We start from the raw sequence: 18,234 nt of genomic DNA, 5'->3' as shown, positions 1-18,234 counted from the left end.
AGTAAATAGTATTAGCCATGTAAGCTGAAAATTATCATTTTATCGACTCACATTATGCACCGCATGTGAGACGAAAAAATTATAATTTTCAGGTTCTCACTACTGCAGGTGAGATATCACGCATGACATCACGGCAGTTGACATACTGTACTGTACTGTTCAATGGAAATTACATGGGAATGTTTAGTTGAAATTTTTTTTTTCGCAAGTACTTACATTTGACAACAATGGCAGCACATCGAAGTCATTTTCAGGAATCGATAGCTGATTGTGACAGCTAATTTGATAATAAATTTGATAATAAATTTGATCGTTTTACCAACAATGAAAATCACCAAATATTGGGATATCATAGTTTGGGGTTTTGGTCAGAAAACCAGTTATTGGGAATAATGGATATAGATGCTGGACAGCTGGCCACAAATGCCTGTAAGTAAATGCAATTTTTTGCCTAATTTTAATCAACATTAACTGATCTAAAATATCATAAAAATTTGAAAAACCCACGAAAATAATACTTACTGATTCAAATATGAACTTTATTTTATGTATTTATAAAACATTTAACTACATGTAGTTAAAAATTATAAACTTGTACCCACTCAACAAGGTTCTTGCCAAAAATTAATCCAGTAGTCTGAAGGTTAAACAAACACTAATGGATTAATAAAATATGATTCTCACTATGGCCATCTATAGACCACACGAAGTAAAAAAAACAACCTCTACAGTTAAAGAGATGTGTATGTGCAAAAAAAAAAAATTTTAAAATTTAAAAAAAAAAAAAAAAAAAAAAATACATATATATATATATATGTATATATGTATGTATGTATGTATGTACACACACACACACACACACACACACACACACACACACACACACACACACACACACACACACACACACACAATATATACCTATATAATACATTACAGCTATGATTTACCTCATCAGAGCACTGGGATTCTGTTTCATCAGTCTCAAGTCTGATGTAGTCCCCAGTTCCAGCACACACACACATCGACGCTGAACATCCCATTAGACTAGTTCAACACAATCTACAGGGGTAGGACCGCACAGCCTATCATTTTATACACAACTTCCAAACATATCAGCTGAGCAAAAGAACTTGGTACAAACAATCATCTATATTATTAGTCACGAAGTAAACATGGATCTAAATCACTATGAGAAATGTCAACAAACGAATGATTAAACCTGCCAAGCAAGACCGTCATTTCAGTCCATAAATATTTTAGTTCACAGCTGCTCCAGTACATTTAACTGTTTCAGTCCATAAGTGTTTCAGTCCATAAGTGTTTCAGTCCCTAAATGTTTCGGGCTACAACTGTTTCGATTTTAAAGTTCTGTTTCAGTCCACTGCTATTTCATTTCATAATGCTTTCAATCTACAATGCTTTCAACCCACAATAATTTCAATCCACAACTGTTTCACAAGTCTCAGTATATAACTGTTACAGTCCACAACTGTTTTAATCCACAAGTTTGGTTTCAGTCTACAACTGTTTCAATCCACACATTCTGTTTCAGTACCTAATTGTTTCACCCCTACAGGACAACTGTTTCAGCTCACAACTATTTCCGTATATAATATTTTAGTTCACAGATTTTTCAAATATGAAAGGTTGAAGCCCTCAACATTCAACTCGAACAAAAACTCTCAGACAACAGTGCACCGAATAATCCCAACAGAAATAAATTCAATTTAAATCAAGTCAGTTTGAGCCTTATTTATTCCTAAACAGGTTTAATTAAATTCAACAGGTAACACTAAAAACAAAAAGCTCAGAACAGAACAACAAAGTCCTTAAAACTAGAATATTGGTGTCGTTTCCCCAACTACAGTATGGAGATTAAAAAAAAAGCCCAAGTGACAAATTATCAAGTAACTAGGAAGTTGCTATCTACACATCGAATCAGGTGTATGAATTTCACAAAGAATAGATTACAACTGTACACACAAGGACAGATTATTAATGTCGCAGGCAGGTATAAGCTTGTCTCGGTGTCTTACAGTTTTAGTTGTGGTTGTTTTTTAACATCCACTTGTAAACATTTGCACACCACAGTTTAATCATCAGGTAGGCTATTGTTTATTTTAAAAAAAACAAAAAACAACATTGCCTGGTACTAATAAATACGAAATATTAACAATAAAAAGGATTTATGGTTCCAATTTTGTGAATTTATTTGTCTTTTCTTCTCTTAATTAGATCATTACCCCCCCCCACACCACACACACAAACCCATTGCATTATTTTCCATTCCAACAAATGTTGAAGTATATATATATATGAGAGTAACTTGTGTGGGTTAGGCCGGTACATTTTCCCTATTATGTAGACCAAGTATTACAATTTCCAATGTTTGATACCTAACAAATGATCAAACACTGGTAGACATTGATTTCCTTTATAAAAAGGTTTTTTTTATTTTGTTTAATTACACCACTAAAGCACATTGATTAATTAATCATCAGCTATTGGAAATCAAACATTTGGTACATATAATTCTGACATATGGTCTTGGAGGAAAACAAATTTCCACTGGCAGCAAGGATCTTTTATATGCACTTTCTCAGACAGGACAGCACACACCATGGTTTTTTGATAGACCAGTCATGGGGCACTGGTTGGGATGGAAAATAAAAAAATAATCGGAGAATGGGTCTACCAAGGGTGTTTGCCACCTTCGACCCAAGCACTTCAGGCAAGCACTCTATCCACTGAGCTAGACCCCACCACCATCCCTTTACCTAAACACTGAATGACACACCCTGATGTCAAGGCCAATCCATTTAGCCCAATATACATACACATAAATATAAACCAGACTGATTGAAATTCAATACATGTACCACCATTAAAAAAACCAATACTACTGTTCTAGTTCACAGAGCCTAAAACCAATTCAATCTACTGACTAACAACAATAAAACATAAACAATATCTCAGACTCAGACGATGCATGTGCATTACCAGAGGAAATACATGAACAATCTATAACATAATAACGCCTGACCCAGACACTGAAATCACAACAATGCCCCCATTATGCTACCTCCCTGCTTATAGTATCTCTCAACAGCTTAAGTCTTGGTCCACCAAGCGATGTTGCCCGTAGCAACAGCCTAAACAACCACGACCTATGAACAGATATATGGATATCAAACATTTGTAGACTGCGTTAATATAGATAATACAGAACCTGCAGGTGCTTGCCGAGTTCGTTTATCAGGTGCAGCAAACAAGGTAGTGTTAGCTGCTTGTAATGTTTGGTTTCGTATCCCCACCCCATTACTGTGTCAAATACTGAATGTCAAGATAAACTGGACAATGAGGTATCTGAAGTCTTTATCGATTGACTTGGTACATGTAGCTGCCAAGTGAAAGGCAGTAATTACTTTTTTTTTCTTATCCAATAAAAGCACTTTAACCCTTTCAGACTCGTTAACCCATTGTCTTCAAAGTGCCCCAGAATTGATATATTTGACAGTTAAACAAAGAATAAATTTACAGATGGTTTTTTGATACAATCTTATTTATTATTCATAGTAGAAGACTGGTTCAAGCATATTTGTAAACATAAATCAATTTTCTATGAGAAGGAGCTCATTATTACACATATATAGAGGTATATTAAACAAAATCACTGGTTATAAAAACATACCAAATTTCTACGAAAATGTGTAAATGAATAAACCCATTTAGAAAATCTTTCCGACCACGTGCAAATCTCTAAAGTGGTATGTCTTCTTGAATTCGTGATAGTATTTCAGCTAGTGGAATTCCAACGGAATTATCACTGTTACATTACAATAAAACATCACTATCGCGGTAATTTTCTATGAAGGTCGTATTATAGAAAATGGATGTCGCCATTGTAGTTAACAGAACAGTTATACCAAATAGGCTGAAAAGTTCTGAACAAATGAGCACATTCTCACGGGAAACCATGTAACACTTCTACATTTGGAAATTTGGTGATAAATACAAACTGAAACCACACAACGGGATTTCCCGTTCTGTAGTCTGAACGGTGATATTTTTTTTAACAGGATTTCCCGTTGCATAGTCGGAAAGGGTTAACTAAGTATTTGGAGCAAAATACACTATAATGAACTGGCCTCGCTGGTGTCATGGTTAAACCATCAGACATAAGACTGGTAGGTACAGGGTTTGCAGCCCAGTACCAGCTCACACCCAGAGCAAGTTTTAACGACTCGGTGGGTAGGTGTAAGACCACTACACCTTCTTCTCTCTCACTAACCACTAACCAACTAACAACTAACCCACTGTCCTGAACACACAGCCCAAATAGCTGAGGTGTGCCCAGGACAGTATGCTTGAACATTAATTGGATAAGCACAAAAATTATTTCAGGTAGGTAGGTACCATAATGATTTACTACAAAATGTAAAAGCCAAAAATTATTAAAGGGTGGTAGGGTGTGTCCTAATGACATTTTGTTTATAAAACTTAAAACTACTTAAAGGCGCAGTGCCTAGTTTCAGCCCGTAAACATGGACACTAAGTTTAGCTAATCTACAAACCTGCAAAACATTTGGATACAGTTATAATAGAGAAAAGCTGAAGTTTGTGATGTTTAAACCTGAAAATATGGTCTAAAAATAGATTAGAACCATTACTTTTCAGACGAACGTGCATTGTTAGAATTTAGACAAATGCATTTTGGGTTTAAAAAACCTGAATGACCAGAACCACTTCAGGTATATGCAAATGAATATTCTAAATAATAAAATGTAAGTACTCCTAATTTAAATTTTAAAAACCGGCTTTAATAGTGAAAAATATGTTGAAGTGTTTAAAAACTAGGGTCTGTCCCTTTAATACCTATGGACTATTCAATTTTTTTTATTATTTTTTTATTTGTTAACTTTTTTTTAAATTCTTCTGTGGTTAGTACTTTTATTTTCATTTTCTCCACTTCATTCTTTGCATAATTTTATTATTAGAAATACAAAATTAGTTAAATGGTGAAACGTATCTTCATGTATAAACCGATGTACAGATTTTCATTTAATACTTAAAAGGGAAAAAAACCTCTTGACTAGCATTTAGCATAATTTTATTTTTACTCTTTTTTTTAAAGCTACCGTACACTAAAAGAGAAGTCTATATAATGAAAACATTTTTTTTTTTTTAATTAACAAGAATTCTGCTGAATTCAGTGTCTCATTAGCGGCCACCTGTAATCAGCGGTCACCTGCCATAAGTGGCCACTTTTTCCCCCTCCCAAATATTTTTTTTAAAGGTAAATGCACCTGTATTAAGTGGTGACCTGTCTCACATCACCAGCGGCCACCTAAATCTGTTCCCAAATAACTAAAATACCTGTATTAAGCGACCACCGTAAATGATTACTATTATATAAAAAGGGATATTTTAACAACAGTGACAAGGTGCAGCAAATGACCTATCTTCACACCTTCAGGAATACCAGTACCCATTCAGTCCCTACATCTCTACTATGTATCAATTAAAAAAGTATGGTTCTGGAATGCATCTGATTGCCTCTCGGGTAGGCTAAGTTTGACATATGTAGATTCATTTACCTTGACAATACACCACATGAAGTAGAAATTAAATAATTAAATGGTAAAAGAAGACAAATTTGTTGAGAATGGTTAATTTAATACATTCCATTTACATTATTTCTGAAGGAGGCGACATGTCGAAAGTTGATTTATAGTCAACTGTGGAACACACATCTGTTAATTAGCAGTACAGATGGTAAAAAAAAGAAACAACAAATGTTTTAAAGACTCTATATGTGGCCAACTGTAATCAGCGGCCAACTGTCTTAAGCGGTCGCTTTTCTCTACTCCCTTGTGTGACCACTTAAGACAGGTTTGACTGTAGTTTCATCCACAGATGTTTTATTTAGCGTTATTATTTATGCACCAAAAATAATTCAAAATAAAGTATAAACTTTTAGTGTTATTATTAGCAAGTATAATTCAAATTTAATTATAAGTATTGTCTGTTATTTATTTTATGTTCATCCGGGTATGAACAAACAAAAAATCATCCGCAAACTTATGTGAGAACGGCTTCGCTGATTCACAGTTTGTGGATGATTTTTTTTTTTTCATACCCCTATGAAAATAAAATAAATAACAGACAATCCTTAAATGTAATAAAACATTTTTTTTTTAATTTGAGCATACATACCATTAAATCATGTTTCATTGACTTATAGTTTGTGAGAAATGGTGGTAAATACGAAACTAACATTGAGCTACACACAAAGGTTGACACTGTGGTCGGTGCCACCAGTAAAGTATCGTAATACCTGTATTTCACCTCTATACTTCATAACATCGGGGGTGGGACGTAGCCCAGTAGTAAATACGAAACTAACATTGAGCTACACACAAAGGTTGACACTGTGGTCGGCGCCACCAGTAAAGTATCGTAATACCTGTATTTCACCTCTATACTTCATAACATCGGGGGTGGGACGTAGCCCAGTGGTAAATACGAAACTAACATTGAGCTACACACAAAGGTTGACACTGTGGTCGGCGCCACCAGTAAAGTATCGTAATACCTGTATTTCACCTCTATACTTCATAACATCGGGGGTGGGACGTAGCCCAGTGGTAAATACGAAACTAACATTGAGCTACACACAAAGGTTGACACTGTGGTCAGCGCCACCAGTAAAGTATCGTAATACCTGTATTTCACCTCTATACTTCATAACATCGGGGCGGGACGTAGCCCAGTGGTAAATACGAAACTAACATTGAGCTACACACAAAGGTTGACACTGTGGTCGGCGCCACCAGTAAAGTATCGTAATACCTGTATTTCACCTCTATACTTCATAACATCGGGGGCGGGACGTAGCCCAGTGGTAAATACGAAACTAACATTGAGCTACACACAAAGGTTGACACTGTGGTCAGCGCCACCAGTAAAGTATCGTAATACCTGTATTTCACCTCTATACTTCATAACATCGGGGGCGGGACGTAGCCCAGTGGTAAATACGAAACTAACATTGAGCTACACACAAAGGTTGACACTGTGGTCGGCGCCACCAGTAAAGTATCGTAATACCTGTATTTCACCTCTATACTTCATAACATCGGGGGCGGGACGTAGCCCAGTGGTAAATACGAAACTAACATTGAGATACACACAAAGGTTGACACTGTGGTCGGCGCCACCAGTAAAGTATCGTAATACCTGTATTTCACCTCTATACTTCATAACAGAGCTACACACAAAGGTTGACACTGTGGTCAGCGCCACCAGTAAAGTATCATAATACCTGTATTTCACCTCTATACTTCATAACATCGGGGGCGGGACGTAGCCCAGTGGTAAATACGAAACTAACATTGAGCTACACACACAAAGGTTGACACTGTGGTCGGCGCCACCAGTAAAGTATCGTAATACCTGTATTTCACCTCTATACTTCATAACAGAGCTACACACAAAGGTTGACACTGTGGTCGGCGCCACCAGTAAAGTATCGTAATACCTGTATTTCACCTCTATACTTCATAACAGCGGGGGCGGCACGTAGCCCAGTGGTAAAGCGCTTGCTTGATGCGCGGTTGGTTAGGGATCATCTCGTTCTAGCCAGTGCACAACAACTGATATATTAAAGGTTGTGGCATGCGCTATCCTGTCTGTGGGATGGTGCATATAAAAGATCTCTCGCTACTAATGAAAAAATGTAGAATGTTTCTCTCCAAGACTATATGTCAAAATTACCAAATGTTTGACATCCAATAGCCGATGATTAATAAATCAATGTGCTCTAGTGGTGTCGTTAAACAAAACAAACAAACTCACCTTTATACCGTGAAATAAAAAATTAAGATATTAATTCCCAGTGCAGTATCTTTAATTTTTTTTAATAAAACCCATAATATATATATATATGTATGTTATGCAAATCAACTGAAACAAAATTTTAAATACATTTTTTTGTAAAGTCAAATATTAATCATTTAGTAATTAATAACATACGGTATATGTTTAAAAAAGAGATAAACAAAACAAATACCCCCACCCAAAAAATCCAACAAACTACCCGACTCACACCAACTGCAAAAAACCCACAAAAAACACACTAGCTCAGTCATTGAGGACTTTTTGACAGAGGGTGTTATGGCCTTTATACAATAAATAGAAGACAAACAACTCATACAAATCTGTCCTGGACGGAGGAGTCGGCCAAGGCTGGCTCTTGTGCCAAGGCTGGCTCTTGTGCCAAGGACAGGCGTGCGCTACAACAGCTTGCTCTGAATGTGCACGTTAATCACACAACATTCCATTCATACAAATCGGTACGTTTTATAAAAGTCTCTAAAGACAGGGCTCAAAACAGCAGCCTGTCCATTTTGAACCGTTAAACATGGGATTTTGGGAGTATTTTAAAGTCCCACTAAAGGAGGTGTGCAGTCACAGCACTCTTTCAAACCGAGCCCACCCCACTGGATCCATGTTTGAAAGTAGAAAACCGACAGTAGAAATTCCCCTAAAATGATATTGGGTGAACCCCTGTAGAGTGTGGGTTAGTCTGTAAATTTTATTTTGGCAATTAGACTCACTAAAACGTCCCCTAAACTATGACACACATCAAAATAGTGTTAAATTAGTTTATTTTTTTACAATTTGAGGTTGAATAATGTAGGTTCAAACTTACATATTTCACGTTGGAAAGCTTGGTGGATAAGAGTTAAAATAAAAATATTAAATCTTTGATCAGTTCAGCAAAATGAATGTCCATGAATGTCAGACAGACAACATATCCGGTTCAACTAACGGTACATAAAAGGTGAGTCAGCTTGTACATGTATTTTGTACCAACATTTTTCTACCAGGTACCAAAATAAGGGGTAGGTCTTTCCATAAAGTCGACCAACACACAACTATATACGGTAACCAAGCTTTCCCCCCCTTTTTGTTTTAACAGTTGCTTTTCGGTTTTTGGTTGTTTTTTTGTTGAAGGGTGGGTGGGGGGGGGTGTCACGCGGTCACCCTTATTTAATTTCACACAGCGAGAACACTGAAATATGAAATCTCCCTCCTAGAAAAAGGCACTACTATTGCTAGACCATGAGATTAATACGTGTAACGTTTTGTGAAGTTATCTTGAACAGTTTTGGAGTGGTGCTCTGAAAACTATCAGACAGATGGACACACAGACAAATGGATGGACAGACAGACAGTACTTGTTTTAACCTTTAGACTACTGGATTAATTTACTGGATTAATTTTTTTACAAAAAACACGTTGAGTGGGTACAAGTTTATAATTGTTTACTAAATGTTTTATAAATATATAAATATATACCGTATATCTTCGCCTATAAGTCGAATTTTTTTCACCCAAAAATTATTTTATAACTTGGGGGGTCGACTTATAAGAGGGTAAAAAAAATTCACCAAAAAATATTACTGTTTTGGGGATTATTTAACAAATTTTATTGTTGAAGTATGCCATGTATTTATACTCAAATATGTTAATTTGACACATTTATTTTTTATAACCTTTTTTTTTTGGCATTAGAACGGTTTTGGTTATGCGAAAAGGCGTACGATCTCACTCACATGCCAAGACAACAGTCCACTTAGTTAAATTAACAGTCATCACTAATAGTAAAAATGTAAACAATACTAACTACCTGTTGCCTGAGTTTATTTTGAAATCTGGTCACTGGCATTAATGGTTGTTCAAACAATGTTTTGGCGGTGATTAACTTCATGAATATTACTGAGCTTTCCCTTAAAATAGACTGATCTCTGCAGTTCACTATCTAGAGCAATAGGGACACACATCATTTGGTACAAAAACCAGTGTACTTTCCAGAGTTATCCTCCTTACATGTATTAATATGGCGGCAAAACGTGATACTTTCAGTTTTATCGTAGTGATCTGTTGGCAGTGTTTATAAATAAAGTTGTTGTCTGTGCACAAAACCATCTGTACAGTACCATACAGTAACAGTCAAACAGCTTTCACTCTCTACTAAGAGAATATTTCGTTTTGATGCTATGTAATAATGATAGTTTGATTGGAATAGTCTGATTATATTGCGATGTACAAAACGTGAAAACCGAAGTTTGTAAAATAATTTTCTTTTGTTCAAATATTGTACATTATTGTTCTCATGTGCTGAAAATAAGAAATATTTCAATATTTATAAGTTGTTTTTCATGGGTCGACTTATAAACGGGTCAATAAAAAAATACGTTTTCAGGGCTTGAAATTAGGGACTCGACTTATAGCCGAGATCGACTTACAGGCGAAGATATACGGTAAGTATTATTTTCAGGTGTTTCTCATTTTTATGATAGTTTAGATCAGTTAATATTGATTTTTAAAATTAGGAAAAAAAAAAGAAGTTGTGTTTATTTACAAGCATTTGTGGCATTTCGTTCTTGGTAAAATGATCAATTTATTATAAAATTAGCTGTCACAATTAGTTATCGATCCCTGAAAATTACCGCAACGTGCCACTATTGTTGTCAAGCAAAAATACTTGCCGAAAACCACTTTTTCAACTCAAAATTCCAAGGTATTTTCTATTGAAAAACAAAAAATTAAAACTGAGTAGTCTTCTGTTTCCTGTTATATAATTGTTTCCAGTGAGTGCCATGTGCAAAACAGTGGAAAATACGAACTGGGGAATGCACTGTATACAGTGTACAGTATGTCGACTGGCGTGACATCGGGCGAGATATCTCGCCTGCAGTAGTCAGGTCAATATCCTCACAAATTGTGTTAAGTGCGATAATAAAATCTGACAAACCTCCTCTTTTAATCTCCTGCGTTCATCATCACGATTTCGCTTCTCCAGTTTTTTCTTCTGTTTCTCCGGATCACGTAGAGTGAACAGCTTATGGCGCCAGTGACCACTGTCATTGGGATCGAAGTCATCGCCACCCATGACTCCGTACTGGAACGAAAATAAACACAGGTCTAAGGCACTAGTTACAGTATTAATAAAATTACAGCATGTCTAGCCATATTGTTAAGAAGGCAACACAACATGTTATGATTTGTTTTCTCACCTACAGTAACAGAAAACAAGACACAGGCATACCATTACCCATGTCCGAGATTATCCATTGTAGAATATTTCTGAGATCACTTTGAGACTTGTGATTGGCTGCTCCATGGTGATGACCAAGTCACAGGCATACCATCCAATGATATAAGCAATACAATTGCTCTGTGACATACAAGTTAAACTGAAAGTGATTGCTCTGTGATGTATAAGTTAATCGTAAGCAACAATGCCATAAATAAGTTTAAGTTGGAAAAAGAGTTTTAAATGTCTTTTCAATCTGTTGGGGTTTTTTTTTTAAAGAATAAAATGAATAAAATAGAATACTACATGTATACTTGTGACTGTTAGATACCATGTATTTTACCACTTGTTTAAAAACATATCCAACTCGATTTCAATCATCAGATACATTTTGAAACAACTCATAACACAACAACTGGTGTACTATTCTCTACGTTTATTCATGAAGGATACCCATGTTTGTTTAATGACACCTGATAATATTTGAAACAAAATATGGCTATTTGCTGTTTAACACATGGTTTATTTTCTATTTATTATTTCGACACATTAAGATGGGAAACCCACTGCAGGGTACTGGTTGGGATAGAAAAACTCCAAAGAATCAGTCCACTGAGGAGATTCAGTCCTTCTACGTAGGCAAGCATTTTACTAAGCTAAATCCTACCTCAACATTGGGTTAATGCGAACACATTACAACAATGGATATTATGAAACAAAGAGTGACAACACCAACATGAATGTGACATACTTGGCATCACTAGTATGGCTGTGATGAAAGGGTGAATGGTATCATGATATCTATGATGGAAGAAAAAAGTGACAACACCAACATGACTGTGATAGACGGGGCATCACTAGTATGGCTGTGATGAAAGGGTGAATGGTATCATGATATCTATGATGGAAGGAAAAAGTGACAACACCAACGTGACTGTGATAGACTTGGCATCACTAGTATGGCTGTGATGAAAGGGTGCATGGTACCATCATATCTATGATGGAAGGAAAAAAGTGACAACACCAAAATGACTGTGATAGACTTGGCATCACTAGTATGGCTGTGATGAAAGGGTGAATGGTACCATCATATCTATGATGGAAGGAAAAAGTGACAACACTGACATGACTGTGATAGACTTGGCATCACTAGTATGGCTGTGATGAAAGGGTGAATGGTATCATCATATCTATGATGGAAGGAAAAAAGTGACAACACCAAAATGACTGTGATAGACTTGGCATCACTAGTATGGCTGTGATGAAAGGGTGAATGGTATCATGATATCTATGATGGAAGGAAAAAAGTGACAACACCAAAATGACTGTGATAGACTTGGCATCACTAGTATGGCTGTGATGAAAGGGTAAATAATACCATGATATCTATGATGGAAGGAAAAAGTGACAACACCAAAATGACTGATAGACTTGGCATCACTAGTATGGCTGTGATGAAAGGGTGAATGGTACCATATCTATGATGGAAGGAAAAAGTGACAACACTGACATGACTGTGATAGACAGTGCATCACTAGTATGGCTGTGATGGTACCATGATATCTATGATGGAAGGAAAAAAGTGACAACACCAACATGACTGTGACAGACTTGGCATCACTAGTATGGCTGTGATGAAAGGGTGAATGGTACCATGATATCTATGATGGAAGGAAAAAGTGACAACACTGACATGACTGTGATATACTTGGCATCACTAGTATGACTGTGATGAAAGGGTGAAAAGCAGTATCATATCTGTAATGGAATGGAAGAGTGAATGCATTATTATATAAGGATATATAACTGATATGACAGTGATGGCAGAAAAAAGAAATCATTAAAATTGACTAAGGTGAAAGTTATGAATGACATTCAGTGTTTTCCCCAGGATTTTAGTTCAGAGGGTTGGCAAAATAGTTTGAGGTAAACTAAGCTAGGTTTCGGGGGGGGGGGGGGGGGGGGGGCATGGTCCCACATAAAAAAAATAGAAATTTCAGCTGCTTTTCGATGCATTCTGGAGTACATTTGGGTGTACTTGTATTTATTCAAAATAATGGATCTATTTTGCATTGTGAAATGTTATAGGGGAGGGAAGGGGTGGAAACTTGTCAACTGTTAAGCATCGTTTTCAAAAAATATATATTTTTTATAATAAAAAAAACAGGAAAGTATTTACATTCAGACTGGCAATGTTTTACTCCACAACTGGGGAACAAAACACAACATAGCCTTTAGGGAATGCTGGAGAATGGTGCCAATTTTTGAAGTCTATAAACATAACCGATAAAACTCTGACGTATATGTCATAGAAGGGATGAAGTACATGAACATGGCTGTGATGACAGGAAAGAGATGCTACTAATATAAGTGAATAATTACTATTTAATTGTGAGTGGAATGGAAGTATGACATCACTACATCTGTGACGGAAGGGACAAGAAAAGCACAAACGCTGCTGTTGCAAAGTGGAAGCATGGCATCACAATAATTATGTCGTGGATAGGAAGCATGAACAAACTGCAGATGGATGCTATATATTTACTGTAAATGCCTGTCTCTGAATTACCTCATGTGTATCAAGTTTCCTAGAAGGAAGCTGTATGCGAATGCATTGTGTTTGTATTAAATTGATACAGACCTGCAAAGAAAGAGAAGCTTCAAGATATTGAGAAAGAAAATAGCTGAGAGCAAGAGAAATGGAATGGAATGGAATGAATGAATGAATGACTGAATGAATGAATGAATGAATGAATGAATGAATGAATGTTTAACGACACCCACAGCACAAAAATACACATCGGTTATTGGGTGTCATAAAAGGGAAGTATATGAAAATATTATTTATATAATTATGCAAAACCAGTGTAAGACAAGAAGAATGGTGTAAGAAGCTAACATGGCTGGACTTAATACATGTCAACATCCCAGATCTGTCAAAGAAGTTAGAATGCTGTGCCTGCTACAAGAAAAAAAAAAAAAAAGAAAAAAAAAAAAAAGTTAAAAATACACTTACCTAAGTGGAATAGTATAGGTTAAATAATAATCTGTAATCATCCACAATTTGTTTAGAAAGCAAACAAAAACACACACACACACAAAAACCCCACGAAGAATACCAGTAAGGTACATGTATCAGTGACCTACTTATGGTATGCAACACACTACTATCCCAAGTTGTACTTGCATGCAAGGTTTGAAGATCCTATATGGATTGATCTTAGGAAGATATGGCCTGGACAAGGATTTTCTTTAATGTGCAGTACTGCATGAACAGTAGATTGCAGTGACTTACTTATGGTATGCAACACACTACTATCCCAAGTTGTACTTGCATGCAAGGTTTGAAGATCCTATATGGATTGATCTTAGGAAGATATGGCCTGGACAAGGATTTTCTTTAATGTGCAGTACTGCATGAACAGTAGATTGCAGTGACTTACTTATGGTACATGCAACACAATACTATACCAAGTTGTACTTGCATGCAAGGTTTGAAGAGCCTATATGGACTGATCTTAGGAAGATATGGCCTGGACAAGGATTTTCTTTAATGTGCAGCACTGCATGAACAGTAGATTGCAGTGACTTACTTATGGTATGCAACACAATACTATCCCAAGTTGTACTTGCATGCAAGGTTTGAAGATCCTATATGGATTGATCTTAGGAAGATATGGCCTGGACAAGGATTTTCTTTAATGTGCAGCACTGCATGAACAGTAGATTGCAGTGACTTACTTATGGTATGCAACACAATACTATCCCAAGTTGTACTTGCATGCAAGGTTTGAAGATCCTATATGGATTGATCTTAGGAAGATATGGCCTGGACAAGGATTTTCTTTAATGTGCAGCACTGCGTTAGCAGTAAGTCACAGTGACCTAGTTTTATTACACGACACACCGCTATCCCAAGATGTACTTGCATGCACGGTTTGAAGATCCTATATGAATTGATAAGAAAAAAAAGAAAGAAATGTTTTATTTAACGACGCACTCAACACATTTTATTTACGGTTATATGGTGTCAGACATATGGTTAAGGACCACACAGTTTTTGAGAGGAAACCCGCTGTCGCCACTACATGGGCTACTCTTCCGATTAGCAGCAAGGGATCTTTTATTTGCGCTTCCCACAGGCAGGATAGCACAAAACATGGCCTTTGTTGAACCAGTTATGGATCACTGGTCGGTGCAAGTGGTTTACACCTACCCATTGAGGCTTGCGGAGCACTCACTCAGGGTTTGGAGTCGGTATCTCGATTAAAAATCCCATGCCTCGACTGGGATCCGAACCAAGTACCTACCAGCCTGTAGACCGATGGCCTGCCACGACACCACCGAGGCCGGTCAAATTGATAAGAAAGATATGCTCCAGAAACGAGAAGTTTACAGATGGATGGGCAGATGGGTGGACAACACGTATGCCATAAATTAACACGTCAAGGTTGGACATATCAAATAAAAAACCCAGCAGTGATCCCTATAAGATGCACCAAAATTACACTGAATGATGAACTGGAGATATGAAAGATGACTTACCCAAGGAAGACTAGTGTACAGACATGATTGAGCACCCTACCAAAAAAACTTTATTTTACTCGAACATAGCGATGTTAATGAAGACTGAGAGATGGTCACTCGTTAAAAATTATAACAAGCGGAAAATAATAATCAGTAACGGAATATTTAAAAAGCGGAAATCCATTTTATAACGGAAAACAATCATGTCTGAGTGTATTATAAAAGATTAAAAATGCCCTAGTGTGAACTATGATTATCTGGTTAATGATAATGCCATAGTGGTCTACTAGAAATACAAGACCTACCCAAGAAGAGTATTAACCGTAAGAGATGAACACAACTAGTTGAAAAGGCTGAGTATTGTACTTAAGGTAATACTAAACCAAAGAACTTCCAGCTTGGTCAAAGTTTGAGGTGCACCCAACTTTTGATAGAGAAGTTAACACCACAATTAATTGGTGATAAATATGAGGGTGTTGGTTGTAAAAAAAAAAAAAGTTTCATCTGGGCAAAAAATGTATGCAATTTATTTCATCTAGTACCACTGTGTCAAGTAGCATTGTGCTTGAAACATGTATGGGGTACCTGTAAAAAAAAAAAAACTACTCAAATTTTGTGTGGAACTAGGGTAGTCATAGACGCTACCCGTTATCTCAGAAATGAGCAGCTTGACCCCCAATTTTTTTCTGATTCACTTTAAGGGCGAGTGGTGGTAGTATTTATATCCATGGTGTTTATGTCGACTGATATGCTGCAGGTAGGAGCTTTAGCTAAACATGTTACTATTGTTGTCTATGGGATTTGATTTGGTAAAAATGTGAAAATCACTGAATTGTGAAAGCTATATTAGCCATCTAGTAGAAATGCAAAAATGTAGCCAAGCCAGACTAGCTCTGGCACTCACCAAATTCGCCAACAGTAAATTTAAAAAACAACTGGCAAATTTTATTTTAATATGGTGAAATAATTTTATGAATTAATTTGATATTTTGTTAGAAAATAACCAGGTTTGTGCAGTTTTTGACATTTTGATTGATAATTTGGCAAAAATCATTTTCTGTGAAGCCAGAGCTAGCCTTGCCAAGGAAGATGAAACCATGATAGGGTGAGAAAACTATGTTAGTGATTTATTGAAAACACAAGACTTACCCAAAGGAAAGAGTACTGTAAGAACATGACTGGGTGTAAAAGCTGTATTTATCAGTCTATTAGAAACACAAGAAAGAGTACTGTATGTAAGAGATGTACATGCCTGACCGAGAAAGCTATGTTAGTGGTTTACTGAAAACACAAGACTTACCCAAGGAAAGAGTACTGTAAGAACATGACTGGGTGTAAAAGCTGTATTTATCAGTCTATTAGAAACACAAGAAAGAGTACTGTATGTAAGAGATGTACATGCCTGACCGAGAAAGCTATGTTAGCGGTTTACTGAAAACACAAGACTTACCCAAGGAAAGAGTACTGTAAGAACATGACTGGGTGTAAAAGCTGTATTTATCAGTCTATTAGAAACACAAGAAAGAGTACTGTATGTAAGAGATGTACATGCCTGACCAGAAAGCTATGTTAGCGGTTTACTGAAAACACAAGACTTACCCAAGGAAAGAGTACTGTAAGAACATGACTGGGTGTAAAAGCTGTATTTATCAGTCTATTAGAAACACAAGAAAGAGTACTGTATGTAAGAGGTGTACATGCCTGACCGAGAAAGCTATGTTAGCAGTTTATTAAAAATACAAGACTTACCCAAGGAAAGAGTACTGTAAGAACATGACTGGGTGTGAAAGCTGTATTACCAGTCTATTAGAAATACAAGAAAGAGTATTGTACGTAAGAGATGTGAATACCTGACCGAGAAAGCTGTACTAGTGGTCTTATCATAAACACCAGACTTACCCGAGGCAGAGTCGTGTATGACGTCAGCATGGCCGGGTATGAACTGTCGTCGTCGATGATCTGCCGGTGTGGCGGGGAGCCGTAGTGATCGCTGTCGGACATGGGGGGGCTGATCGTGTGCTGCGGGCTGTTGGAGGCGAGGGAGCGCAGGTTGCGCTGTTTGAGAGACCGCCGCTTCTTCTCCTTACGACTAGTCAGCAGGAACTCCTCACCCGTCCCATCACTACATTCCTCCGACGCAGAGTTACTCTGGCCTGTGACGAAAACCAAAAGAGTTTCACTAACAACTACAGTGAAATAAATCCCTCTAAAACAGACGCCTGCAGGACCAAGTAAAAAGTGTCTGGTTTTAAGGGGTATTCAGTTTGAGAGGTTCTGTTCTGTATTGATACTTAAAAAGGGACTTTGAAAAATGTCTAGTCTTGAGGGAATTCCGGTTACGGAGGGTCCGGTTTTGAGAGGTTTTACTGAAATATGTCTCTTAGCATTGCCAGAAGTAATCACTGAATACTCTCAAAAGTGGTCAGACTAAGCCCACAGCTAAAGCTAATAGGAAAATGGAAAATGTGTGGCACAGATTACCAGAGATTGTAGAGTTGGACAGCAACAATTTAAAGATAGATGGACAAGAAATAAGATGAAAAGTAAACGAGATAAAAGAAAGATGGAAGTGGAATAATGTTGTTGTTTTAAACATTTCA

At 36.7% G+C, this 18,234-nt stretch overlaps 1 protein-coding gene across 1 annotated transcript in view; it reads right to left on the bottom strand.

The window, feature by feature from the left end:
• LOC121380899 (rho GTPase-activating protein 190-like) overlaps window positions 1–18,234 on the bottom strand; it is a 106,094-nt gene that overhangs the window by 14,903 nt on the left and 72,957 nt on the right. Inside the window, exons 20-21 of the mRNA XM_041509928.1 lie at window positions 17,534–17,787; window positions 10,826–10,972 (exon numbers count right to left, since the gene is read on the bottom strand). Of these exons, the coding sequence (XP_041365862.1) occupies window positions 10,826–10,972; window positions 17,534–17,787 (401 nt within the window). The remainder of the gene's footprint in view (window positions 1–10,825; window positions 10,973–17,533; window positions 17,788–18,234) is intronic.

Source organism: Gigantopelta aegis, chromosome 9 (assembly GCF_016097555.1).
Source record: "Gigantopelta aegis isolate Gae_Host chromosome 9, Gae_host_genome, whole genome shotgun sequence".
NCBI lineage: Eukaryota > Metazoa > Mollusca > Gastropoda > Neomphalida > Peltospiridae > Gigantopelta > Gigantopelta aegis.
This window is presented reverse-complemented; position numbering and strand designations above follow the sequence as displayed.